This window comes from Balaenoptera borealis (assembly GCF_965194805.1).
Source record: "Balaenoptera borealis genome assembly, chromosome: 9".
In the NCBI taxonomy this organism is placed as follows: domain Eukaryota; kingdom Metazoa; phylum Chordata; class Mammalia; order Artiodactyla; family Balaenopteridae; genus Balaenoptera; species Balaenoptera borealis.
In genome coordinates this window covers 43707887-43734475 of record NC_138873.1, presented here as the reverse complement: position 1 = coordinate 43734475, position 26589 = coordinate 43707887, and the positions used below count along the sequence as shown (strand labels likewise).

The 26589-nt window shown below is 38.4% G+C and overlaps 1 protein-coding gene across 1 annotated transcript in view; it reads right to left on the bottom strand.

Moving 5' to 3' along the window:
- ROS1 (ROS proto-oncogene 1, receptor tyrosine kinase) overlaps window positions 1-26589 on the bottom strand; it is a 121983-nt gene that overhangs the window by 43109 nt on the left and 52285 nt on the right. Inside the window, exons 18-32 of the mRNA XM_082406080.1 lie at window positions 25460-25677; window positions 24976-25136; window positions 24449-24593; window positions 21648-21910; window positions 19636-19699; window positions 19119-19321; window positions 17363-17568; window positions 16203-16489; window positions 12420-12596; window positions 10832-11034; window positions 9199-9343; window positions 7806-8038; window positions 7542-7718; window positions 3492-3660; window positions 2641-2758 (exon numbers count right to left, since the gene is read on the bottom strand). Of these exons, the coding sequence (XP_082262206.1) occupies window positions 2641-2758; window positions 3492-3660; window positions 7542-7718; window positions 7806-8038; window positions 9199-9343; window positions 10832-11034; window positions 12420-12596; window positions 16203-16489; window positions 17363-17568; window positions 19119-19321; window positions 19636-19699; window positions 21648-21910; window positions 24449-24593; window positions 24976-25136; window positions 25460-25677 (2769 nt within the window). The remainder of the gene's footprint in view (window positions 1-2640; window positions 2759-3491; window positions 3661-7541; window positions 7719-7805; window positions 8039-9198; window positions 9344-10831; window positions 11035-12419; window positions 12597-16202; window positions 16490-17362; window positions 17569-19118; window positions 19322-19635; window positions 19700-21647; window positions 21911-24448; window positions 24594-24975; window positions 25137-25459; window positions 25678-26589) is intronic.

Below are 26589 nucleotides of genomic sequence, written 5' to 3'. Positions count from 1 at the left end.
AAGATCCTCTTCTTACTACTAGGGTGTGCAAACTTTCCTCAGAATTCCAAACACATAAGACAATTATTTCATAATTTTTAACTGGGAATTTTTTATTTTTTGTAATTGTTGGTGTCTTATGCTATCTGTCATTTACTGATACCATATCTGGATAAAATACAGAACATAAAATTGAAAAGGAAAATAAAATAGTTCAGCTACCAAAGTTATCATTGTATCTGAGACTCCAAGGTTCATTGCTTCCATTTATATTGGCCTACACTACCTCAGTGTCAATCCTCATTATTCTTCATAACGAAACATGGGAAGGGAACAAGAGCTGGGTTCGAAAGACATAACTGAAATTACTTTTAACAGAACCATAGACTGAAGGCAAGTTCAAGGCCTTCCAATTATGTCTTTTCTGACAACGAACTTTTCAAATCTGAAACTTTTCAGACCACAGCCGTTTTAGGACTTAGTACCAACCCACAGTAACCTTGAGGATAAGTAATGGAAGCCAGTTCTGCTCCCACTAACTGAGTGGTTGTCCTGAAAGAGCACCAAGGACCGCAAGGGCTGAGCCTCTGAGGGACAGGGAATGAGCAAGGGCAGCAAGGATGGTCACAACTGTGACCAGGAGCTAAGTGACCTCAGGACCATCCTAAGTAAAGCTGTAGGACACAGTGTTTCTGTACATTGTGTGAAGTGTCACATTGGGCATTGGCAATTTCATTGTTCAACCCAAACAACGCTGATCCAAGAGAAAGAGACCCTTAAAAATGTATAAAGTGCCTCTTCACAGATATTGGCCACTGAGGAAGAGAAGGAAAAATGCTTCCTTGGTTGAGCACCTTCTATTTACAACACACCGTACTAGGGCTTTTCATATGTTGTTTCATTTCATTGAATCTTCTCAACAACCTAAAGAGGTAGATATCATCATCCCATTTTACAGATAAGAAAACTTAAGTTCAAGAAGGCAATAAAGCAAGGATTTAAACATGGTCTGTGTACTGGGTTGAATAATTCCCCCGAAAATTCATGCCACCCAGACCTTGTGAATGTGACCTTGTTTGGAAATAGGGTCTTTTCAGATGTAATTAAGTCAAGATGAGATCATACTGGATGAGGGTGGGCCCTAAATCCAATGACCACTGCCCTCTTAAGAAAGAGAAATTTGGACACTGACACATACAAGGAGAACATCATGTGATGACAGAGCCAGAGACTGGAGTGATGCATCTACAGACCAAGGAATGCCAAGGATTGCCAGTCATCACCAGAAGCTAAGAAGAGGCAAGGAAGGAGCTTCCCTAGAACGCAGTCCTGCCAGCACCTTGATTTCAGACTTCTAGTCTCCAGAACTGGGAGAGAATAAATATCTGTTGTTTTAAGCCACCCAGTTGGTCGTACTTTGTTCCAGCTTCCCTGGAAAACTCATACAGTCGGCTCAGCTCCCAAGTGCATGCACCTTGCCCTACGACCACCACTGCACCATCAGCAAGTACACATGAGTATCCTGACTGAAGAAGATATTCTGAGATACTGTGAGGTACTCTGAGACAGATAATACATTCTATTATACCATAGTCCCTCTCCTGAGAGTAGAGACTTGGGGGCAAGGAAATGCAGAGTATTTATGGAGCTATGCACTTAAGGTGTTACTGAGGGGAATACGCTACAGGGGTCCTAGTAAGACCGTAGTGTGGCCTGGTTGGTGAACATAATTGCAGTCATAGACCACCAGGACGGTTCTGCAGGTCAGAATGTATTGCACTCTTCATGAAAAAAAAAAGTGACAGAAATTTCAAGAAAGTTTCAGTTAGAAATATGGCCAACATAATTCTCTAGCATGGGCAGGAAATTTTTTTAAGGTTATGGGAATGCCAGAGCAAGATGAAGCAAAAATAGATCTAAAGTTCAAGTTGCCAGGACTATAATTATGGAAGTGACTTTTGTCCTTGGAGCTTCTTAAAAGATGGCTTCAGAGTCCCGTGAGGGGAGTGTCTGTGGAATTTGGAATTCTCCCCTCAAGTTGGCACAAAATCAGCTCATCTGAGCCAGTTATGATTCACAGAGCTCCCCATACTGGCCAGATCTGAGGTTGCATATGTTCATCAGGTTTTCATCAAAGGCACATTTTCAGTCCCTGGGAACACACTACAAACTGTAATCTTGACAATGGAGAGAGAATCCTGGGTTGCCTATACCCTGCAGGCCATTTCCAATCTTGACCTGATTTTACATTCTGAAAAATACCTAACTCATTGTCAATTCTCACTAGACCTTATTCATCTTCCTAAAACAAATTAACCTCAGAAATTTACATGCATACCATCATCTAACATCAAACGTCAGCTCAGAATAGGTATTAAGTAAATATTAGTTACATGCTCAAAAGATTGAATTGTTTCCATTGACAAGCAGTTGCAGATTTCTGAGAAGAATGACTATCTGCCTTGTAATTGAGTGCCAAGGCTGACCACTAGGAATTGTGCAAAGAACCTAATGGTGCATGCAAGGCCCTTAAACTAAAGGTCCTTTGTGTTTATTTATGGATACATGTTCATAAATACTGTTACTTTTGATCTAATAATACCTTACAATTAACTGCTTAGGTCTTTGTAGTTTACAAAGCACTTTTGCAAACGGACATACCTGATCTCAAGGATATAGTACATAAGTCTGCTTCCATTATCATCAGCTTTTTCCCACTGTATTGAATTTTTACTCCCTTCTAATGATTTTGGAATGCCTGGTTTACTTGGGACTCCAGCTTTGGAAACAAAAGAAAATCTGATTTATATGTTAGAAGTATAAAATATTCTGCAAAACATCTTTCTATAGACTGTATTTACTCAGAGGAAAGCCAGATACATTAAAGAAGTATTCAGAAAATTATTCAAAAATTTTATTCAAGGAATATTCAAAAATTCTCATATGATTGCATATTTTTAAATGTGTAACTGAGGTTTTTATTAGTGACAGATTAGATGGATTAGTGATAGGAGTAACAATAGAGCTTAGCCTGACACGAAATAAGTGATGCAAATAAAAAGAATTATTGTAAGTTTTGGAGCACTTTCCCTTGATTCCTATAGGGATCAACTTGGAGTTATGGTACACCTTTTAGAACACTAGTTAATTTAATATACTTGTTAGATATTTTTTATTTTTGGAATCTGGTTATAGTAGTCAGTAAGTAAATATTTGAACACTCAGTGACATTGTTTTCATTTAGTTCTTACTGCAAAATATCATAGCTAGACAGGAAATCAGAATACTGAAATAATTTTGCCCAGTTCAGGATCCTGCAAGACCAGATGAGTATTATCTCATTACTGCCAGTAAGGACTCCTACCTCTTTTCAATTTCTTCAGTCAGGCTCTAGAGATAGTAATTTACTCTTTTAAGAAAAATCTCACCCTCTAGGATTAGTGAAGTAAGCGATGAGAAAAGAATTGAGAAACGTCTAAAGTTTTCTAAGTGTGGAATATGTTAGTACTCACGTTTAGTCTTAAAGCTTTCTGGAAGTGAGGTGCTATTTTCTCCTGTCCTGTACACCACCACTACTCGGATATTATAGGAAGTATAAGGCTGTAGATCTGTGATGTTACAAACATAAGCAGGACCTTGGCTGCACGAAGCTTTAACGTGGTAAAACTCATTATGCTTCCACTAGAAAAAGAAGTCTCAATTAACATTTTGTTTCTTTAAGAAAAACGTTTTAAACATAGAAATTCAAAAGCTTGTGGCAATTAAAACTTAAAGTTTACTTTCTATTAAAAAATAAGAGCTCCTTTATGAGTGTTTGATCCCAAATATTATCCTTACCACCTACAGCAATTTTATTTTTTATGACAAGCTGTAAGTGACTTGAATGGTGGTCCTTAAGATAAGTCCAAGGTGGGAAGTGCACCCCTGACTATATATCATCAGTGAGGATTCAAAGCTTGACTTCTTGTTATCCCTAATCAAAGGCATTTTTATTAAATCAGGATGGCTGAGAACACAAATTTACACCTGAGGGGAAATGATGGATCAAAACAGTGATACTTTCAATTCCACGGATTTGCTAATTTCAAAGTAATAATATATTTACATATTTTGATTCTTTGAAGGAGTCCACAGTGACTTATAAATTAAAACATTTAGTTTTTCCTCCCTAAACCCTCTTCAGACATCTAACCAACATTCCTTATATTTATACATAGGAAGTTCCCTAAAAGAAGGACGTTTTTGCCCACCATCACTCAGTCACTAAGTAGCAAGGTTACAAGTTAAATATAGGAAATGTTACTGTCATTTCACTGGGTCTCTAATTATAGCTATCTTAAACTTCTTTCTTTGAAACACTGCTTTAAAAAAATCTGTATGTTTGGACCCTTAATATCTTGTTTGAAAATGATGATTTTTTCAATGTACAAATAGGAAAAGACGGAGGCATTCTGTCAAGCGTTCTTCTTGTATTTTCCTCAGTAGAGTTTCCTAAGAAGGTCAGTTTCCATAAATAAACCTGACTTTACATCTCCTTTTTCATTTAGCACTCACAAGGTCATGCCATTTCATTGGATGGGCACTTTATATTAGTTTTCTGTTCAGTTAGAAATGATTCTCTGTAGCACCTTCAGGAAGTAGACCACCTGGTTCCAGAAAGAAAGAGGAACAGAAGGAATGAAAAAAAAAAAACCAAAACCAGAAGTGCTGATGTCAGAGACATTGCCTGTTAAACTCATAAATGTCTCAATCCCACTGAGACATACAGCCTAATGAAACAGATGCACTGGGTCCTTAATATTTATTCTGAACTTTCTGAGAGAGACAGAGCGAGAGAAATGCTGAGCCCTGGCTCAAAAATTTTAGCCCTTTTTGGTCCTGCCTCCTTAATGCTCTGTCATAGAAGCCTTCAGTGAATAGTCTAGATGGCCCAACATTCCACACCATCCAGAAATTATCAGAGCTCCTTGGAATGTGAGGGAGATGTTTGACCAGGGGCTTTGCTGGAAAACTGTGGAGTATTGACCTCACCACAGCAATGAATGTTCTGGGCAGACCATCAGCTTGGAGAGGTTCCACGGGCTACCCCAGTAAATCACAAGGGAGTTGGGATTTTCCATTCATCAGAGGCCAACAGGTGCAGGGGGGGAAGGCTACCACAGAGGATTTCCAAATTCCTGGGCAAGGGTGTGAGGGAAATGGTGCAGACTATGGTGCAAACTCAGTGTCTCAGTTTCAGAGACTGAAACTTCAGAAATGTTTGGTTCTGATAGGGATTCCCCTGGACAGCTGAGAAAAAGACAATTGTAATGAATTTCCATGAAAAAAAATTACCAAAGCAAAATTATTTGTTTCTCCTCAATCTTAAATTGAATATGTTCTTCTGCTATACATTGTTGTGAGAAAGAATCTATGAAATTTAAGACCAAGATAAAAATTTAGCCTTGTGCTCTAATTCCCTCATTTTTCCATGTAAGGAAAAGATGAAGACTGGAAGTTTATCCTTTTCTCCTTTCCTTTCTAAAAAATTTAAAAAAAAAAAATTTCATTAAAATATTTACTCACCCTCATCACTCACCCCTCAGAGTTTCAGTGTGGAGTTACAGGACCATTGCTAGCTGTCTATCATTATGAGTTAGATTCAACTTGCTCAAAAGAAATAGAACTTTCTGACTAGATGTAACACGGCCTTCTACTGTGCTCATCAGTTAGTACTTGTAGGTGGTCACGCATATAGAAATTACTATCTTACATGTTCAGCTTCATGATTTCTTAAGTGGTCTATCTGGAACCTGTGCTGAGCAAGTGTAGTGGAAGTTTTGAAAGAAAAAGCATCACATGAAAGTCATGAGGACTGAGCCAGGTGGCCCCTGTCTGCTGCCCCTCTCCCAAACTTTGAGAAGCTGGGTGGGTGACGATGACTCACGTTCCTTCCGTGTATGAACCAAGGAGAACCTCTGTAAGGATGAGTCAGCCCTGAGGGTCCTCCCCTGCACGGCTGTGATATCTGACTCATCAGGGCGCCTTACTGGGTCTCTGGCTTCTCATCAGTAAAACGAGAGGCTGGAGTCATCACCTCTAAGGTCCTTCCTCAGTTCACGTCTTTGATCTGGGAAATGAACTTTACATCCCTCCCCTTGACCTCAAACTGAACCACATTAAGCTCACCTAAATAGATGTCCCCAAAGAGATGATCCTTCAATTTCTCCAATTTAAAACTGAATTTTTATGAAATGACCATTTTTTAATTAGGCAACAAATCATCATAAACATGCTCAGTGGCAAAGATCTGATTGAACTATGGTCTTTGGTCTTACCAACTTAATATTCACTGCTGTTTCATATTTTTCATAGTTTTTATCTAAAAGTACAAGATTATAAAAAGTATTTTACATAGGAAAATTTTAAACCTCTGGGGAGCAACTCCATTTTTAAAGAAAAGTGAGGTCATGACTGTACTGATTTGTTTTTAAGTTCCCACTAAACAAAACACTCCTAACCAATCTTTACAAATGTGGACACACAAATATATAATAATGAAAAATGAAACATCACAGTTATAAAAACTTAATCATCTATTAAGTATATCAGTATAAAAATTAATGTAGACTTTCCCTAGCAGTGAATGAATTAGATTAACTGATGCTTAAATACAGTGGGCATTTTTACATTGGTTAAAGCGTGAAGATTTTTGGATGAGGAGCCATTTAAACTAGTTTACAAGCCAAGATCCAACTAGTTTAGAATAAACTAGTTTTATATTTTACTTCTCTCCTGTTGCTATTCAGCCCTGAAATGGCTGAAAGAACATTTCTAAACAAGGTTTTAGGTTTATGTTTGTTCATTTCTTTCTATTTTTTTTCATAGAAGACAGCAAATTGCTATGGACTTTAAACTGAAGAGCCATGCTGATAACATCTAACGTAAGTAAAACATTATGAAACCAGTAAACCATAATTTATACCCTTTTATGTGAAGCCTTTTAAGAGCAAATTAATCTCACTGGGAATTTTTTCTATCAGAAATTAGTCTAGATAGTTTACCACTTCTATCTGGCAAACCTGAATCAATGAATCTTGTCAAATATATTGCTCATTTATACAACTGGATGCCCTAGAGATATCTTTTAAAAGGCCTTTTGATTTATTCTATAGCATAAAACAAAGATTTGCGTTAAAAGTATACAGTGAGGACTTCCCTGGTGGTGCAGTGGTTAGGAATCTGCCTGCCAATGCAGGGGACACGGGTTCGAGCCCTGGTCTGGGAAGATCCCACATGCCGCGGAGCAACTAAGCCCGTGCGCCACAGCTACTGAGCCTGCGCTCTAGAGCCTGTGAGCCACAACTACTGAGCCCTCGCACCACAACTGCGGAAGCCCACGTGCCCTAGAGCCCGTGCTCCGCAACTAGAGAAGCCACCGCAATGAGAAACCTGTGCACCGCAATGAAGAGTAGCCCCCACTCGCCGCAACTAGAGAAAGCCCACGCGCAGCAAAGAAGACCCAAAGCAGCCAAAAAAATAAATAAATAAAATTTTTTTAAAAAGTGTACAGTGAGATGTACCTTTTGGAGTTCAAACCAAAATCTGATAAGGTGAACATTAGATGGAGCCTTCCAATCTAATTGCAAACTCGTGTTCTCTGGAACCAAGGCATGAGGTTTCTCTGGTGTGTCAAACGTTTCCACAGTGACAGGACGACTCTCCGTGCACCACATTTCCTCGGCGTGGCAGGCCAGAACCTTTTCGTAGAAAAGAACAATTGCTTAACTTTTCTAGAACCTTGCACTTGAGAATGGCAATAAAAGTACCCAATATACTCGCCGTACTTTTAACACATAGAGTTTTCCACCAGACAGTCTAGTAATAAGGAGAGAGAGCCTCCCATTTGGATATTCACTTTGCCTTAGTGGAGTCTCAGGAATGGGAGCCAGATGAGAGATTGCCACCTGATAGCGGACTGCCTCTTTCGGTCCATTTGGCTTGTGAGATTCTCTCCAGGATATAACGAGGCTGGTGTCTGACTGCACAGTTGTGTTAATGAGCCAAACCGCCTCTGGTACTGAAATAAATAACAGTGCACAATAAGGCGTGTTGCAACAGCACTGAAAGATGGAAAGAAGTAATGGGGTCTTGGTTGAGGAATAGGCATATCATGTGAGCAGAATGAATGACAGATGTTCCGAAGGAAAGCCAGCCTCCTACATAATGGTAAGTTAACAGGCTGCCTGAAAGGCTCTCGCTTATTTTTGCCTAATGACTAAATCATTCTCTGACTCCAGCTCAAGGATATGACCAATGATGAATAATCCAATTCGGGTGAGTTTTGTGAATGGCATCAGAGATGTGTGAAAGAAATGGCCTCCCCTCATAATAATCGCCACCTCTTACAACACCTTTTCAGATTCTAAATCCACTTTCTTTAAGGCAATGATGTTATATCACTTTACAACTCAGTAGCCTTGGTAAAATTCGCATAGAGAAAAGGCTTGGCTTTCCTAGGTTTCACCACATGTACAGAGACCTGTAAATACATGGGAAGAGAGTGACACTGTGAGGTGAGACCAAAGAATGTGTTTCCAGCCACATAGAATTGATTATGATGTTTTGCCATATAGTTGCTTTTCATTTTGATGGGATATTATCCATCATCTTCTGGTGTTAGAGTAAGGATCATATCAACAGAATATTCTCCTAGAAATACATTTTTCTTATTAAGCTTAAAAAAAACTCACATAATAAAGATAACTTAGCATCCAGATAAAAACCAAGTATAGGGCTTCCCTGGTGGCGCAGTGGTTAAGAATCCGCCTGCCAATGCAGGGGACATGGGTTCGAGCCCTGGCCCGGGAAGATCCCACATGCCGCAGAGCAACTAAGCCCGTGCACCACAACTACTGAGCCTGCGCTCTAAAGCCTGTGAGCCACAACTACTGAGACTGCATGCTACAACTCCTGAAGGCCACGCACCCTGAGTGCATGCTCCGCACAAGAGACGCCACCGTGATGAGAAGCCTGCGCACTGCAATGAAGAGTAGCCCCTGATCGCCACAACTAGAGAAAGCCCGTGCCCAGCAACGAAGACCCAACGCAGCCAAAAATAAATAAATAAAATAAATAAATTTATTTTTTAAAAAACCCAAAAAACAAATATAGGCACACACAAGCACATATATCACAAAATTCCACTCTAGAAAATCCCACACCACGCCCATAACTCACCTCCACTTTTAGTTTTTCCCAAAATCTCTTTTCCTGGAGGTAATTGTTCCAAAGGATCTGAATAATAATTCCTTACAGCTATCCGTATCATATATGTTGAAAATGGCTGTAAACCTTCAATAAGGGCTATACTCTCCTGAAATTCCTGTAATTAATTTTTATAAATCAGTGTCTTATTTTTTGTACAAACGGGGAGAAATTATTTAATCAAAGAGAAAAAAACTAAAAGATTCAAAAATTTTTAATTCATCTTTAAATCTTGGATCATGAGTGACAATCTTCACTATACTAGTCTGCCCAGACCTGAGTTGTTTAATGTCTGTCTCCAAGAATAAATGCCAAATGATTGGCAGCCTCAGTCAGTTGTGACGTAATCATTTCACTTAGGAAGCTGAATTCCCAGAGCACACTCTCATTAGAGTTGCATTAGAAATTCAGCAGGAAGGTATTGTAAGGATGTGACACATCAGTGAATACAATAAAAGATTAAGCTACATTATCTAATCATTCTCAGAAATAAAGTTTAAGAAACTAAAAAGGCTTTCCTTACACTAATGGTTCTCAACTTTGGTTATACTTTGGAATCATCTGGGAAGTTTTAAGAAAGTACTGATACCTGGGTCCCACCCCTAAAGATTCTGATTGCATTGGTCTGAGGTGAAGCATGGGCTCAGAAATTTTAAAAGCTTCAATGTGCTGTCAAGGTTGAGAACCACTCACTGCCTTTGGCCAATATTAATCATTATGAAGACAATAAGAGATAAGCTCTAATAAGAGAAATGTCCAATGCCAGAAACCCAATCTTGGTCAGCCAAATGATCCAATCTGTCTCTGAAACAACTCCTGTTAGAAATGTGTAAAGAAAGGTTAAAATAGACAAAATTTTAAAATAAATATATTTTTAAAAAATAGACAAAATAAAAGAAGTTACAAGAATCAGAAAGAAAGTAGATGATGGTCAATTTCACCTTTGACTTGATTAAAAAATAAGCAGAAAGAAAAATACTGGGTACATACGATTCCATCACAAAGACAACTGGAACACCCATGCCTATGATGGAATGAATTGTGTCCATTCATTCATTCAAGAAATATCTAGTAATGCCTATACAATGCCAAGTAGTATGCTAGGTGCTAGGAATACAATGATGAATAAAAACGTAGTACCCGCATAACAACACATTTCACAACGTATAGAAAATAAACAAAAATATAATGTACAATTTTTATATTAGCTATATGCTATGGAGGAGAGGTATACAGAAATGTTCTTTCTGTCCAATTCATTTCTTACCCCTCAATCTGCTGGAATGGCCACAAAAACAAGTCTCTATCACTTTCTGGGGATAATAAGATAATTAGGGAGGGCAACAAACCCAGCTCTTTTAGGACACTCAGGAAACAGTCACTATAAGGCAATCTACCGACTGATTAGGGTTAATATACTTCCTTGAAGCTTAACTTACTTGTAGGCAAGAGACTAGATAGAACACAGTATGTTTTGATGAGTCAGCTGGAAAAGTTTGCATCACAGTGTGTTTCAGAACATAATATAGAAAATACTATGGCTGAGGATTTTATATCAGAAAAAGGCATCTTGTGAAAAGACAAAGACAACGGGCTCCAACCTTACCAGCATTCTATCTTTCAGTTCAGAGCTGTTCTTCCTGTCATTTACTTCTTTGTAATAAAGCAGGTATGTGGGAGTGGGGCTGGTGATGCCATCCCATGTGAGGTTTGTCTGGGCAGGTGGTAATCTGATTGTGAGGCTGGTGTTAGTGGCGTTAAGTATAGTTGGCTCTGCAATATCTGAAGCTAGAGACAGAAATGCTCTATCTAAAATAATAATAAAAAGATTAAATATATACACACGTACATACGAGAGAAACAGCAGATTTATCTAACATCAAGGATAATATCATATTTTCTTTTTATTTAACTGACAAGGTATGGTGTATTGGAGTGTTGGAAATGTTATTCAGGACAGGAAGACACGTTTTTTACATACGTTTTGAACATGTTAAATGCCTGGGGAAGAATGCAAAATAACTGGTAATTGCTTACAATTTCCAGCAGATGGAGCTAAACTACCCTTAATTGCGTACCTAGACAGTGAATAGCAAAATACGTTGACCCTTTTTTATTTTGAAGAAAGTAATGAGAGCATTATATCAATCATATTTTTCAATGAATTCCGATTATGAAAACTGATGTTATCTTTAGGACTTTTATTTCTAGGGATATGCGTGTGTGTTCAACCTCAAACAGATATTGCATGGATTTTTTAAATCTCTTAAATGAATTATTTCACCAAAATATGCACTCAGCTTATTTATAAGTTCTCCCATGTTTTCATATTGTATAACTTACATATTTTATAACTGAATACATTTAAGCAAAGAGAGTTTGTTTTACTCATTTCTGTCTCTCTCTAAGAGGGAATTATACTGAATTTAGAATGACATTGTGACTTTAATGGCAGAGAGAGCTTGTGAAAAAACTCAGAGACCACTTTAGGTTTGAATGTCACCCATGAGGCTATGTAGTGCTGTTTTTGTTTTTGGTTGGTTGGTTTTTATATTTCAAACATTTATTTTATTATGACTCTCAGCAAAAAATATATAGTCAGTTCTGCCATAATGTGATACATGCATTCCTAAAAGTCATTGCATTATACAAAATCCAGAAGATGTGTGGGGAAAATAGAGTGAGGGGCACAACACTAAAAAACTTTATGAGTGACACATTAAACAAGCAAGAGAGAAACTTAATAAAAATGGTAGCACAAATGTACACATGTTAAATGGTTGACATATCTAATCCTATAATACATAGACATTTTACCTTGAAAAAGACCTGAAATTTTATGCAAAGCTTTTTGACACCACTGGGAGGTCTAAAATATCATCAGGGGAGAAAAAAGACAAAAAGAAGGGAAATTATGGGACTGAGAAGACAAAGAGGATAGACAGAGAGAATGACAGGGCAAGGGTTTCCCGTGTCTAAAGTAGCCTGCCACAGCCCAAGCCATGTATACAGATAGAGATAAATTGTGACCCAGGGCAAACAGCAATCACAATGTGCACCAAACCCTGACCATTTGGAGCAATGCTGAGAGCACAACAAAGAGTTGGAGGGACAGCCCTGGAGGAGGAAACATTATGAAATTTTCCTGACCCTAAACTGGGAGAACAAGCTGATTAAGAATGTGACTTTCTTACCTGGAAAAGGCTGCAGAACTGAACTGTAAACCAAGATATGCTTACTACTTAGGGCCTCCACCTGGGAGAGGATGGACCCATTGCTTTTCTTTGCCTGATAAATTTGTGTGCTGTCCTTTGCTGTGGAGATCCAATATAGAAATTGTCCATCCACAGTCAAGCTAACAAGCATTTTTCCTGTTGATGAAAAACAGAAAAGAACATAAAGAACAAAATACATATCTGACATTTTCTACTCTAAGCAATATGTGAAATCCTTTTTCTATAGCATAACTGATAAATTTTGAATCTTTCTATTATTTCAATATGAAAAAATAATACTTTTATGTCATTAGCCTAAGGATATTACAGATATTTTCTCATTTTAGCTCCGTATCAAGCCAACAAAGCAAATACTATTATTATTAGCCTCATTTTGTAGAAGTGGAAACTGAGGCTTCGAGGGGTTAAATAATCCCCTCAAGGCCACAAAGTTAGTCAAGGGCAGAGCCAGGATTTAAAACTTACCTGTGTGATTCCACCCCAAACAACACCAACTGAAGGAAGGTATTAGCTGAGGCGCAGGGCTCAGTGCCTTGCTCAGTATATTTATCAATGATTTAGAATGAATGCATAATAAACATATTTATCAAATTTGCAGATAATACATGATTCTTACTGTCACTAGTACATTCAGTCTTTGACTTATTCAAAAATATCACAACAGAATCGTGAAATGGATTGAAATTTCATAGCAACAAATATAACATCCTAAATTCAAGGTTAAAATTAAATCTGTAAATAAGGAATGAAAGAAATTCTGGCTTAATAATAGTTAACATGAAAAAGACTATGGGTTCTTCAAATGGCAGGCAGCCCAAAGACCTGAGGTCACTTTTAGCTGCAGTAAAAGAAGACCTGGGAAGTCAGAGGCCCTCTGTGCTGACCAGAACATACTGAAAAGTACAGTGAGTCATTATGGGACAACATTTAAGAGAACTAAGCAGCTAGAGCGAAACCTCAGGAGAGTGGATAGGGCAAAGAAAGATCTAGAAGCCATACCACCTAAGGATTACTTACAGACACTTGAATTTTTTCCTCTAAAGGAAGTGCTTAGTATGGGCTATGGCAGCTGTTTCCACATAGTTGAGTCGCTATCATGTGGAAAATGATTGATTTATTCTTTGTAAATTTAAAAGTCAGAACTCAGGCCAATGAATGAGAGGAATGGGGAGAAAACTTCGGCTAAACATAAGAAAAATATCTAGCGTTTAGAACTGTGCAAAAATTAAACAGACTTCCTTATAAGGTAATAAATTGTTTTATAAACAGGTGCTCAAAGAAAGCTGTTTTGGTAGAGGGGATTTCTTCCAATATTATGTCAGCTAAATGATCTCTAAAGTCATTCTAATTTTCTAATTTTTGGACTATGGATTTCAATTGTGGCTTCATGAAAGACTGACTAGTTCTATAGCTATAAAATAATGGCCATTAGATAATTCTTGTGTATCAGATGTTAAAGAAAAATTATTCTGACACTTGTTTAAATGGTAAGGAAGACTTTAATCAAGGCTGTTGCAATATTGCAGTAGGGGAGGGAGATGTACACAACTCCAAATACAGCAAAGACGACTGGGAGTTATAGCCAACAAGCAGAGGGAGAGAGCAGTCAAGAAAATTACTAAGAGGAGACATTAAGGGGAGGGGGATTCTTGCTAAACTGGCCTCATAGGATTTTTGGCCAAGAAACTCAAGGGGCGAAGAACTTTATCAGATACCAAGATGAGGGATTCTCTCTAAACTGATTTGGCAAGACTTGCTACAACTGGACTCAGCAAGGATGGACAGGGAAGACCAAGTTTGAGGCCTAGTTGAGGAAAGGGCTCACAGGAGCATAACTAAAGTTTGATCAGGGAATTCCCTGGCGGTCCAATAGTTAGGACTCTAGACTCCGCGCTTCCACTGCAGGAGGCATGGATTTAATCCCTGGTTGGGGAACTGGGATCCAGCAAGCTACTCGGCGTGGCCCAAAAAAAAAAAAAAAAAGAGCAATTAAAGTTTGACCAAGGAAAGAGTCTTTGTCACAGATTCAACAGAATCAAGTTATTCTCCTAATAAGAGAAGTTCAGAACATTATCTCCACTCTTAAGCCCATTGAAAGTACATTGGAATTGCTTCTAAAAGGCTCTGGGGCTTCCCCGGTGGCTCAGAGGTTAAGAATCCGCCTGCCAATGCAGGGGACACAGGTTCGAGCCCTGGTCCAGGAAGATCCCACGTGCCGCGGAGCAACTAAGCCCGTGCGCCACAACTACTGAACCCACGTGCCACAACTACTGAAGCCCATGCGCCTAGAGCCCGTGCTCCGCAACAAGAGAACAGCAATGAGAAGACTGCGCACCACAAGGAAGAGTGACCCCCCACTCACCTCAACTAGGGAAAGCCCGCACACAGCAAGGAAGACCCAACGCAACCAAAAATAAATTAATTAATTAAATAAAATTTTTAAAAAAGGCTCTGGCTGATATGTCAACAAAACCATACATGCAGTTACAACACACAGACACACACACATTTGCAATTTCAAAACTTTACTATATAAACCAGCAATACCCAATAGCACTTTTTTTTTTAATAAATTTATGTATTTTTGGCTGTGTTGGGTCTTCCTTGCTGCACACGGGCTTTCTCTAGCTGCGGTGAGCAGGGGGGCCACTCCTTGCTGCGGTGCTTAGACTTCTCACTGCGGTGGCTTCTCTTGTTGCGGAGCACAGGCTCTAGGCACGTGGGCTTCAGTAGTTGTGGCACGTGGGCTCAGTAGTTGTGGGACACAGGCTTTGTTGCTCCGTGGCATGTGAGATCTTCCCAGACCAGGGATCGAACCCATGTCCCCTGCAATGGTAGGTGGATTCTTAACCACTGTGCCACCAGGGAAGGCCCCCCAGTAGCACTTTTGATGATGGAAATATTTTACATCTGTGCTGCCCAATACAGTAACCATTAGCCACTTGTGGGTTTTGAGCATTTAAAATGTGACTAGTGTGGCTGAGGAATTAAATTTTGAATTTTATTTAATTTTAATTAATTTAAACTTAAATCACCACATGTGATTAGTGATTGGATAGTGAGGACTAGACCCTTAAGAATATATGGGGGTATTTAAAGTGTTTTTTTTCTTTTGCAATTACTCCTAATTAGAAGACTTCCAAGTGACTTTAGACTTTCAAATATTTCCTCCACAAGATTGTGAATTTCAACAGATAGACCTGTCAAGTATTGACCAAGTCATGCTGAACGTGGAAGCAATGAGATCATCAGCATGGGGGTGGAGTACTGGTGGGAAGATCAGGGATACTGTAGTTAGGCCCAGTTTCAGATACCAGCTCCTCTATTAACTATGGCCCTTTGGACAAATTACCTTTCTCAGCCTCAGTTTCCTCATCTGTAAAATGTGGATACTAGTATCTACTTCACTGAGGTGTTTTGAAGATCAAATGAGATAATACATTTAGTCGCCTGCTTAGAATACATAGTTGAGCTCAATAAGTTGTAGTTCTACTGTTAATTATAAAATAACAACAAAAGAAAGCCCCCCACAGATCCAGAAAATTATGTGAATGCCTATGTACAATTTGCCTGAAAACAACTTGAATTCTACAAAAACATTTGGCACAGTCTGGAGCAAATACTATATATATATATACACACATATTCCTTTGAGTATAGGTTGAATGTAACCCCTTTTTAATGGAGCTGGAGGGGCTGCCATTATTAGTGAAGATCTACGTACACATACGAGTGTCTTACCAAGCAGAGCAGGCATGATGATAACTTGCCAACACTGACATCCTTCCAGATCCATTGCCCAGATCTCTTGCCCTTTGACAAAGTATATCCGTGGTTTCTTTAGGTCAGAGGTATCAATAGTCATTGCTCCACTTAACTCGAATTCAGTCACATTGCAAGAACATTGGCTTCTTCCATTTGGATGGTTTATGGCTGGTGGTTGCAGAATTCGGTGCAAGGTCTGGTTGATAATACTGTAGTAGAACATCTGAGATCCAAAATCAGAAACTTCTGTCCAATACAGGCGACTATAGGAAAAAAAAGATGCTCCAACTTAATGAGTAAAACATATCATTGCAAATATCAGTTTCTAATGAAGATCAATCATTTCTAATGTTTGTGGGGACAGATGCCGCCTTTGGAAAGAACATGTCCCAGTGTTCAATAACCTTCTGATGGAAGAGATCACAAGAAGTCTAGTTTGTAGCATTTTCCAAAGATTTCTCAATAAATGTGTTTGCAACGAAAGCCTTGGACTATAATGACCTTAGGCATTGTATTAAATGGCTCATTACTGGCTCTAAATATGAAAAATATTTGCATACTTTTCATCAACACCATCTCCATTCCCTTCCCCTCAAGTTTGTTTCTGTTTCTTAATACTAGTTACCAATCTAGTTTCAAGATAGACTATAACCATGCTTATGGCACAAACAAAATATATCTCTTCAGCCAGAGAAACTGCTATTCAGTTGCTGAATGGAGGCCTTAAAATTAATCTCATAAGGACATTAATTAAAGATGGATGAGCCCAGAATAGCATTTACTGTGGAAAACATGCTTCCTGTCTATCTCCTGCTCATTTCCTGCTGCCGTCTCAGTCCCCTTCTTGTCCTTACCAACTGGGGATATTATTAAATTCACTGGTATAAAAATATCCTTTGGTTTCTCGCTGGTAATTAACCTAACTTTAGGTTAGTGGAATTGTCAGTATGGATTAATTTTATATATTGGTGGTTGTAGGCTCATCATTTATGTGTAGAATTAGTATAAGTTAACATCAAGAACATTAAGCATCTTATTGTCCCATCATTGACTCTAATATTAAACCAAAGATATTACATTAAATATGTCTATGTCTATTTCATCACAGTAGAAACAGACACTCACACTTCACATACCTTAAGAAAGGATATACAGAAAAAGAGATTATTGTTGAATTTCTGTTGCAAATTTTCAGCTTTCTGGGATATTTCACCTTGTTTTCAAGATCGACATCAAATATTTGCATTCCGTTTTGTGATTCTTTCAGCACAAAGTAGAGGTGCCTTGAAATCCAGTCAATTGTAATAATTGTGATATCAAAAACCACTGCATCTCGGAAAATCTTAACAACAGGTAGAAAACAGCCAAGAAGATAATGCTCATTTTCTTCAACTCTGAGGACTTTTTTTGTAATCACTCAATTTCTTATTTACTGCACTTCTCTTTTGTAATCCAAAATCTCGGTGACTCTGGACTGTGTGCCACTGTAACACTGGTCCTCTTCTCACATTGTATATTTTCCCTGGTTAATTTCAACTGCCGTGGCTTCAACTGTAATCCATAGACCAGAGCTACAAATTCACATCTTCAGGCAAGATTCTCATTGAGTTACTGCTTCAAATATCAAACTGCCTACTGAACATCTCCAAATGAATGATCTCAGAAAACAAAATTCATCACCCCACCCCCCAAACCTCCTTTTCTCCTGCATTTTATATTTTTATGGATTTCCAACACTCACCTGAAGAGCAGTCTCAACAACTGTGGTTCACCCTTGACTTCTTCCTCCCATTACTACCCATAGCGAATTAGTCCCATTTTAAATATCTCCTGAGCTTGTCCTCTCCTCTCTTACCTCACTGTCTCTCACTTCCTGCTTAACATTTCCTGTCTGGATTCCTGTGATAGTTGCTGATTGCCTCAGACTTAACCTTCTCTTCTTTGCTAACAGAGAGGTCTTCCTAAAACACTACTTGATCATGTTAATGACCCACTAAATTTCTTGAATGGCTTGATGTTGGCTTCAGAATTGACACTCATCTCCTTGGCACAGTAAAGAAGGTCCCTTATATTTAGACTCTTGCCCACCTCTTCAGCTTTACCACCTGCCTTTTACTCTGCCCTGACCCCCACCTCCATTCCAAGCTCTTTCTAGTTACAGCTGCCCGAACAGGCTATGGCTCTCTGGTTTCCCGGACTTTGCTGCTCCCTCAGCTTTTCCCCACATTCACCTGGTTCATCTTATTTGTACCCAAGATGTCTTTCCACTCTACCACCACCACCACCACTCCATGCTGGATGAAACCTCCTTTCTCTGTGATTCCACTGTATCCTGCCCTCAGCATAACACTTACAGTCTTCTGCCTGTCTTCTCCACTAGCTAACATTCAGTGAATACCTACCACATTCCAGGCATTGTGCTAATGCCTTACATGGATTAGCTCATTAATCTTCACCCTAAAATGAGGGACTATGCAACCATAGTGGTTAAATAAGTTGCTGATGGTCACAGTTCTAGCATGTAGTAAAGTCAGAATTAAATTCTAGGCTGTCAGATTTTAAAGCTCACCCTCTTAATCACCATGCCATACTGTCTTACTCTTGTTAGACTAATACTAGACTGGATTTGTTCAAGGACTGTGACATTTTGTTTTACCTCTATCTCAGGTAACACAGTGCCTTAAGCCCAATAACTGTTTGCTAAATTAAGCCTGAATCACACCTGCACAAAACATAACCTGAATTCATTTGTGACTAAATAATTACACAACATCTGTCCTTTTCAACCATTCTAATCTTAATGGCTCAACCACTGGCTCGTCATTTTCATCACAGGGTTGTGTGATATGCAAATACTCCACTTCCCTTCAGAAGAATTACATAGCGAAATACCTCAGAGCTGGACTGATTGTGCATGTTGAGGAGGAAGAGTGAGTCTCCCTGAGCATAGTACGCCACTGCGTCATCAGCTGTGTAGCCCATGGCACCAACGTCGCCTTCTGCCAAAAGTGTCCATACAACTTGATTTCGATCCATATCTAACAAAACTATCTTGTTATCAAAAAAAGTTATGAGGTATGGAAATGCATTGATCTCTAAAAACAAAAAACAAGTAGATAATATGTATGAGAAAAAGAACTTTAGCAAAATCCCTTGATTCAACATCAAGCCATTTTGAAATCCGTGAGTCTCCTTTGGGCTCATTTACTACACCCGTCTCAATGGATTCTGCCTGGGTGCTCTAAGCCTAGGTTTATTTAAGCGTGTTTGGCGATGATGAAAATTGATTATTTTATTTGACTTTAATTTCAGCTCAGAGATAGCACTTGGGTATCCCTGAGAATACTAAGGGTCAAAAATGTTTTTAAATCACTAGTTGTTATTCGCACAGGTTTTAGATAATAAATACCTGATGTTTTGGACTTTACTATGTCAGAAAATGGTCCAGGTCCTTTGGATGTGAAGACTCGAACCTAAAGAAAAAAAAGCATACAAAAATGTGCATTCAAAAGTGTCCTCAGTGACAACAGTTAAGTTCTGAGACTGATAAATTATTGAATGTTTCATTTCACAATTATGAGATATATTATGAATAGGTTCAGTTATTCACATCTAAGTATATAGCAAAAAATTACTAAGAGGAAAAATATTGTCCCAAACAATTTTTGGTAGGATTTTTTGTCCAGAAAAGTACAAAGTAATGGCACAAACCTCTATTGGCAAAAGATCTGAATTTCTATAAAAGGTCCTTAGCTATTTCCAAAATTAAATTACATGGAACATTTAACAGAAACAAAACCATACAGATTATGGTAAACTTCCACTTTATCATGAAATCAACAAGAAGCTTCAAATAACTAAATTTACTGTACTTTTTTAAAAGAAGATTTATAAAAAGAAAATAGTAATTAACCCTTATATTTGAAAATGAGTCGTGCGTTTCAAACCACTTTTACGTATATTATCTCTTTTGATCCTCACAACTACTAAGAGTAGAAACTGGACAAAGGTCCTAATTAGGGTAGGTAACCTATCCACAATGACACATGTAGAAACTGGCATAAAACTAAGTCTTCTGAGGTCTGTATGCTTTTCTTCCCACTGTGCCACGCTGTGTTCTAACAGCAAAGTTTTTTAAAACAATTTTTATTACATATCTCTTATTATATAATAATTATTTCCACTTCCAAAACTTGCCTGTGTTCTATAGCCTAAAAGAAAATTGCCATCCATAATGATGGCCTTGAAAGATAGAACCTCAAGTGCCCTCTCAATCAACAAAACACTGGATTATTCTTATTACACCTCTAGTATTAAATCTATTTTACTATATTCTGTTTATTACTATCTGTGTATGGTGTGCATGCATGTGTGTGTGTTTATCATGGTGCATATATCAATCAGTCTTCACTTTTGCACTGGACTGTGTTAAGTAAAACTCATGCCTATACATGCAGATCACTTTGCAAAGCTCTGTGGTGACTGAGATTTGAACCAATATAAGCATATAGGCAAATACACTTAACCAGACTATTTATTTAACTGGAACACATATGATTCTTAACAAATAGGAATGTGTGTTATCTTTAACTTTTATGTACAACTTTTTTGATTAGTATATGTAGACCTAATATATTATCAAAATAATTACTGAATTAGAATTTTACAAAAAGAAAATAGATCCTCTGGAAACCACAAATCTCTAAAACACTCCCCAAAACATTATGTTCCCCAAAATGAAATGGAAAATAACTCTAAATATGTACAACATTGTCACCAACCTGGTACATAATGACGATGTGAAAATCATCAGGCTATCTACCATAAGGGGAAAGCTATGTCATATTATATTTAAAATGCCAGAATTGGTAGCAGTTGTTTTTCCTTTTGACTCCTACTCTCTCCGACTTTCTCCTCTCTCCGCAGCCAGGTGACAAATGTGAGATGTCAACTACCCAGACCCTCAGCTTTTATTTCCTTTAGTAGCTGCAATTGGGGGCGTCCAGATGACTCCCAGCAGCTGATGTAATATAGTGGAAAGGACTCTAGAAGCTAGACTGTAGCACACCACTTCCCAACCACGCAGCTTTGGTACCTGATACACCCAGGGACATGGCTTTTTCTTCACAATGGGAGGATCAAATGAGATAATGAATATAAAAGCACCTAGTGTGGTACACGGCCTATAGTGGTGGAACCAAAAAGTAATGTTTGTTCTGAATCTGGAAGCAAGAAAATTGTCAAGATGTCCTTTACCCTAGCTGTCCCCTCTCCCTTCTGTACCTTTGCTGTCCACTTGACCTCTGTGATCACAGCATACATGAAATTATTGACAGAGCGGCAGAATTCTTAACCTGGTCCTTTAATCCACCTTTTGTCTACACTATTCAGACCCCTGTATCCCTGTTTTCACTCTCATACCTGGAAGGCAACACTGTACCCAAGACTCATACCCTCAAGTTGAAAAGACATCACTGAGGAAGTGACATTGACAGCAATCCAGTCTTTGAATGTTTTGTTTGTGTCGCTTTGGTGGGATATTTGATAGAAAATTTCGAATCTTGTTAACACACCATTTTCGTGCTTAGGTTTATTCCACCTAAATTCCACCACAACTTCATTCTTATTGTGGTATTTTTCACTTGGTAATATAAATATTCTGGGATTCTCTGGTGCTGATGGAACTGAAAAGCAGAGACACAGATAGGGCAGAAAACAATACAAGGTCAACTTCTACCACTCATGATGAGGATGCAGAGCATCTTAGTAATAAATATTTCTCATTCCTGACAGTTAAGGTATATCTATCTTCTTCTTAAAGATCTTCAAGAGAGAATATTCCATAGATTTCTTCAGGAACCTATCCTGATATTTCTGCAAATCTTCCTTTTCTCCAACCCAAATCCTGCTTACTACCACTGAGGCACACCTTTCTCATCTGTGGTCTGTATACATGGAAGCTGGCTAGTTCACCTTATAAAATACAGTATTTACTCTCATTCTGGAGGTGGAAATGGCAGTCACCAGGAAGGAAGACACTATCTCTATCCAGCCTTTAGCCAGTTCCGGGTGTAAAATACAGCATATCCAGGATCCAGGCCCTCTCACTGTGAACCCTCTCTGAGAGTATGGCTTAGTTGTTGCCATCTATTCTGGAGCCACATCAAGCAATTTAGCCTCTCCCAATCCTTTAATTAATTTCTCTCTCTCTCTCTCTCTCTCTCTCTCTCTCTCTGTGTCAGTCAAGAGAAATTCCTCTGCCTGATTTCCAAGTCATTCCATCCAAGACATCCCTCTTCTTTCTTAGGATTCCTCCATAGGTCCCCTCCCACTCTGCCGCTCCAATCACATTGCTCCTTAATGTTCAACACTCACATCGTTATCCAATCCCCAGACCTTCTTGCATTGTATTTACATGGGATAAACCTCTTCTTGCTTCATGCCTTAGAGCCTAGCTAAAGTTTCCACTCCCCAAAGGCCTTCCCCAGCCATACCAGTCTGCGTGTATGGCCCTCTCATAAGAATGCTGAGAGGCAGCTTGATAGAGGTGAAGGTTTCATAGCTTGTTTATTCACTCTATGCCACTGCTACTCAGTTGTCACTGTCTTATTTCTATTATCATTAGCAGCGTCTGTGTTTATCTCTCTACTGTCTTATGAGCTCCGTCAGAGAGAAAGCACCTTTTCTTATTCCTTATTAAATCCCCCCAAATCTAGTAAAGGACTGGCACACAGTAAGTGCTTAATAAATATTTGTCAATTTGAATAATTTCCAACTATATTGTAAATTCCCCGAAGGCAAGGGCCAAATCTTATCATTTTTCCTTATTTCAGAGTGCTGATGGCCCCTAGCCCCCAGTGCATCCCCTGATAGTCAAGTCCATTTCCACAGAAGAAGCCAACTAAAACTGACATCCCAAGACAATCTCAAAGAGAGCATACCTGGATCCAAATGCTAACTGCTCCAGAACCTGCCCAGGCTCCACTATGTTCCTGTTATGAGACTCATGGATAAATATTGTTGATAAAATCTTAACAGTTTAAAAAAAAATTGCAACAGTGAACATATGTCTGTTTATTGAGCTCTTACTGCCTGCCAGGTCCCGTGCTAGGAAGTTTATATAAATTAAATCAACATGATAAGATCACTCGCCAGTGTCTGCGAAAATGACTGAATGGAGATTTGAAGAAACTAGAGTGAAAAGTCCAGATTAAGCCCCAGCCCTGCCACTCACTAGCTAATTTACATTGGGCAACTCCTAGGCTTCCATTTTCTCTTAGCATAACCAAGATAATAACACCTGTCCTACCTACCACAGAGATGACACAATGATGTTGAGGGTCACTGAAATGATACAATGATGTTTCTGACACATGATAGGGATGTAATAAATGTTTAATAAAGGAGTGATATATATAAATGTGCTTTGTACACTTTAAAGTGATATACACACGTAAAGGTGTGGCTAATTTCCTTTTTTAAAATATATTCCAAAGAAAAACATTTTTTAAAAATTTAGAGGGACTTCCCTGGTGGCGCAGTGGTTAAGAATCCGCCTGCCAATGCAGGGCACGTGGGTTCAAGCCCTGGTCCGGGAAGATCCCACATGCCGCGGAGCAACTAAGCCCGTGCGCCACAACTACTGAAGCCCACGTGCCTAGAGCCCGTGCTCTGCGACAAGAGAAGCCACCGCAGTGAGAAGCCCCCTCACCCCAACGAAGAGTAGCCCCCACTCGCAGCAGCTAGAGAAAGCCCGCGCGCAGCAACGAAGACCTAACGCAGCCAAAAATAAATTAATTAAATACATTTTTTTAAAAAATTAGACATCGATATTCACCTACAGAAGATTCTGAGTTACCATCTGTGAGAACACCTCCTGGTAAACCTGCCTTCCAGGAAATTTTTACTGTTCTTAAATCCCCTTTGTCTTTATGAAGCATCTCACAAATTACCTGAACCATGTTTCTGCACTATATACATACTGTGTATCATTACGGTCAAGTGAAACAGTCTTTAAGAAATCTTTGAGATATTCCTTTGGAATAAATTATGCAGATTTATTTTAGTGGTGCTATTCTAATCTCCAAAAAGTCATTGAAAGAGTATTGAATCTAAACACATCTACAAAACTGAAAGTTACTTTTAAAAATTATTAACTATCCATTCTAGATCATGGAAGGTGAGATTCTGTCTTTTTTTAAAAGAGATTTTAACCCCTGTACCTGTTTCAGGTGCTCGGAGTGATAGAGATGTTTTGGGGCCCTTTCCCCAGTAGGTATAAGGAGTGACAGAAAGATTAAATAAGGCATAGGGCTCCAGCCCTTCCACAGTAAATACAGGTAAAGAATGTTGTTCACTAGCCAGGAACTAAAATATAAACACAAAACATTATTTTCTTAGGGAGAGAATCATAACATCTTTTATTCCTAATTAACTAAAATCTTCAAACTTTGGTTCACATGTAAAGTTAAACGTTGCAATTTTGGAAACGCTAATGTTGGTAAATTCCATGTTGTTCCACAAGGACCAGTGTATCTAACACACCAAAGGTTAACACTAACCACAAAGCAATCAGAGACTGGCTATAAAAAAAGAGTTCTCAGGAATAATCTTAATAATCAAATGCTACAGGAACAGTGAGGGAGATGAGCTTGGCTAAGTAAAGAAAGTGGCAAATCAGTGTGGGCAGGGCTGACACAGATGCTACACTCTGTTTGAGAAATGGAAGTTACTAGAACCAATGCCATACCTTAGAATGAGCACTAAATTCCACACTGTAGAAAATTACACCCCAATCCACTGCTGGGGAAGCATTCCAGAGGATTTGAAAACTCGAAGCATTTCCTTCAATCATAAATGAAGACTCTGGGATGGCGTCTGGGATAACCTTAGGGGTAAAGGAAAAGTTCCCTATGGGATGAAAGAAACAATAGAGAAAGAAAGAATTTAGGATTATCAATTATCACAGATACATGGAAGATTAATAGAAATTACTAATAATTAGAACCAAAACAAAAGTTTTCTTTCCTTTAATATATCCTGAAAATCATCTTTTTCTGTTTCAGGCTGTAAATTTGGGTTAAGAGTAAAATGACTGCAAGCAAATTAACAGAAACTACTAAAGCCTTTTTTTCCTCTTAAAACATAATTCTAAAGAAAAAAAACCCAAACCTTAACATTTATTTAACAGAAAGTATGGAGAAGAGAGGGTATGCAGGAATAAAATATCGTACCTGGCAGAGGCTTGAGGGATGTCTGAATAATTGTGAACTGATTAAATTTGGCTGGTTCCAAAACAGAGACGCTAGTTCTCTGATCTATTTCCTGAGCTGTAATAATCCTAAAGCCATTGATCCAGAAGAGTCGACCACTGTAGTACATCAGTGAGTTCTGGGAAATGTCAGAAGTACTCCAGGCTGCGAACTCTGTGATGGTGGTGTCCCCAGCACTCCTGAAACAAGACGTCAATTAGTATGTCTATCTGGAGTGGGGTAAGGGCTGGTACATTCAAGTACTGGAGAGAATGTGTGTTTCTGAGTGTGTGTGTTTGAAAACAAAGAGAAAATACTTTGCAACAATAATTGTCATTATTCTTAATTCCATATTAAGTTGATTTTTACATTTTTTATGAAGTATACCTAAAGCAAATTTTCAAGGGTTTTTCTTATGAATGTGATATTGCAATAGCAAGAGTGTTACACAGATTTTAATAAATCCTTGTGATTTTTACCAAAAAAATTTTTTACCCTACATCAAAGGCACAACCCATTGATTTGTTTCTCCTCATTGCATCATGCCTTCCTCCTATTCTTGGTTAGTCATCTTATTTACTCACCATTCTTTATTCTAGGTTGTTTAGTCATTCACTATATGCTATTCACAACTGTCTGTTGCTTCAGTGATACTTAACAACTTCCACAGCTTAGTCCAAATGCTCCGTTTCAGACCAGGGAATTCAAGGAAACAGACTATTGTTTTAAACTGCTTTTAAAGTCTTTTTCTCAATGACAAGGAATTTTACAATGATTTTTATTTTAAAAATCTGCTTGATTGTTTCTAAAATTACTCCAGTTGTCTAGTTCTCACAATAACTATCTCAGTGATTCTCAGTCTTTTGGAGTAGTTATTTCACTTTTTTTTAATGATTTCTCTAAAATTTTTTAAAGTGTTGACATTCCCCTCTTTCGAAAAGTATGGCACTTAAAATCAAAATAAATAAAAGTTTTGTTTTGAGAGTTTCATAATACTTCCTTGTGAAAACTGAAACTACCTCCGAGGACCTGAGAGGTGTCAGCCTTATAAAGAAAAAGTACGTTCACTAGTACTATTCCCATAGTCCTTTTTCTCATAAAATAGTCTTTAT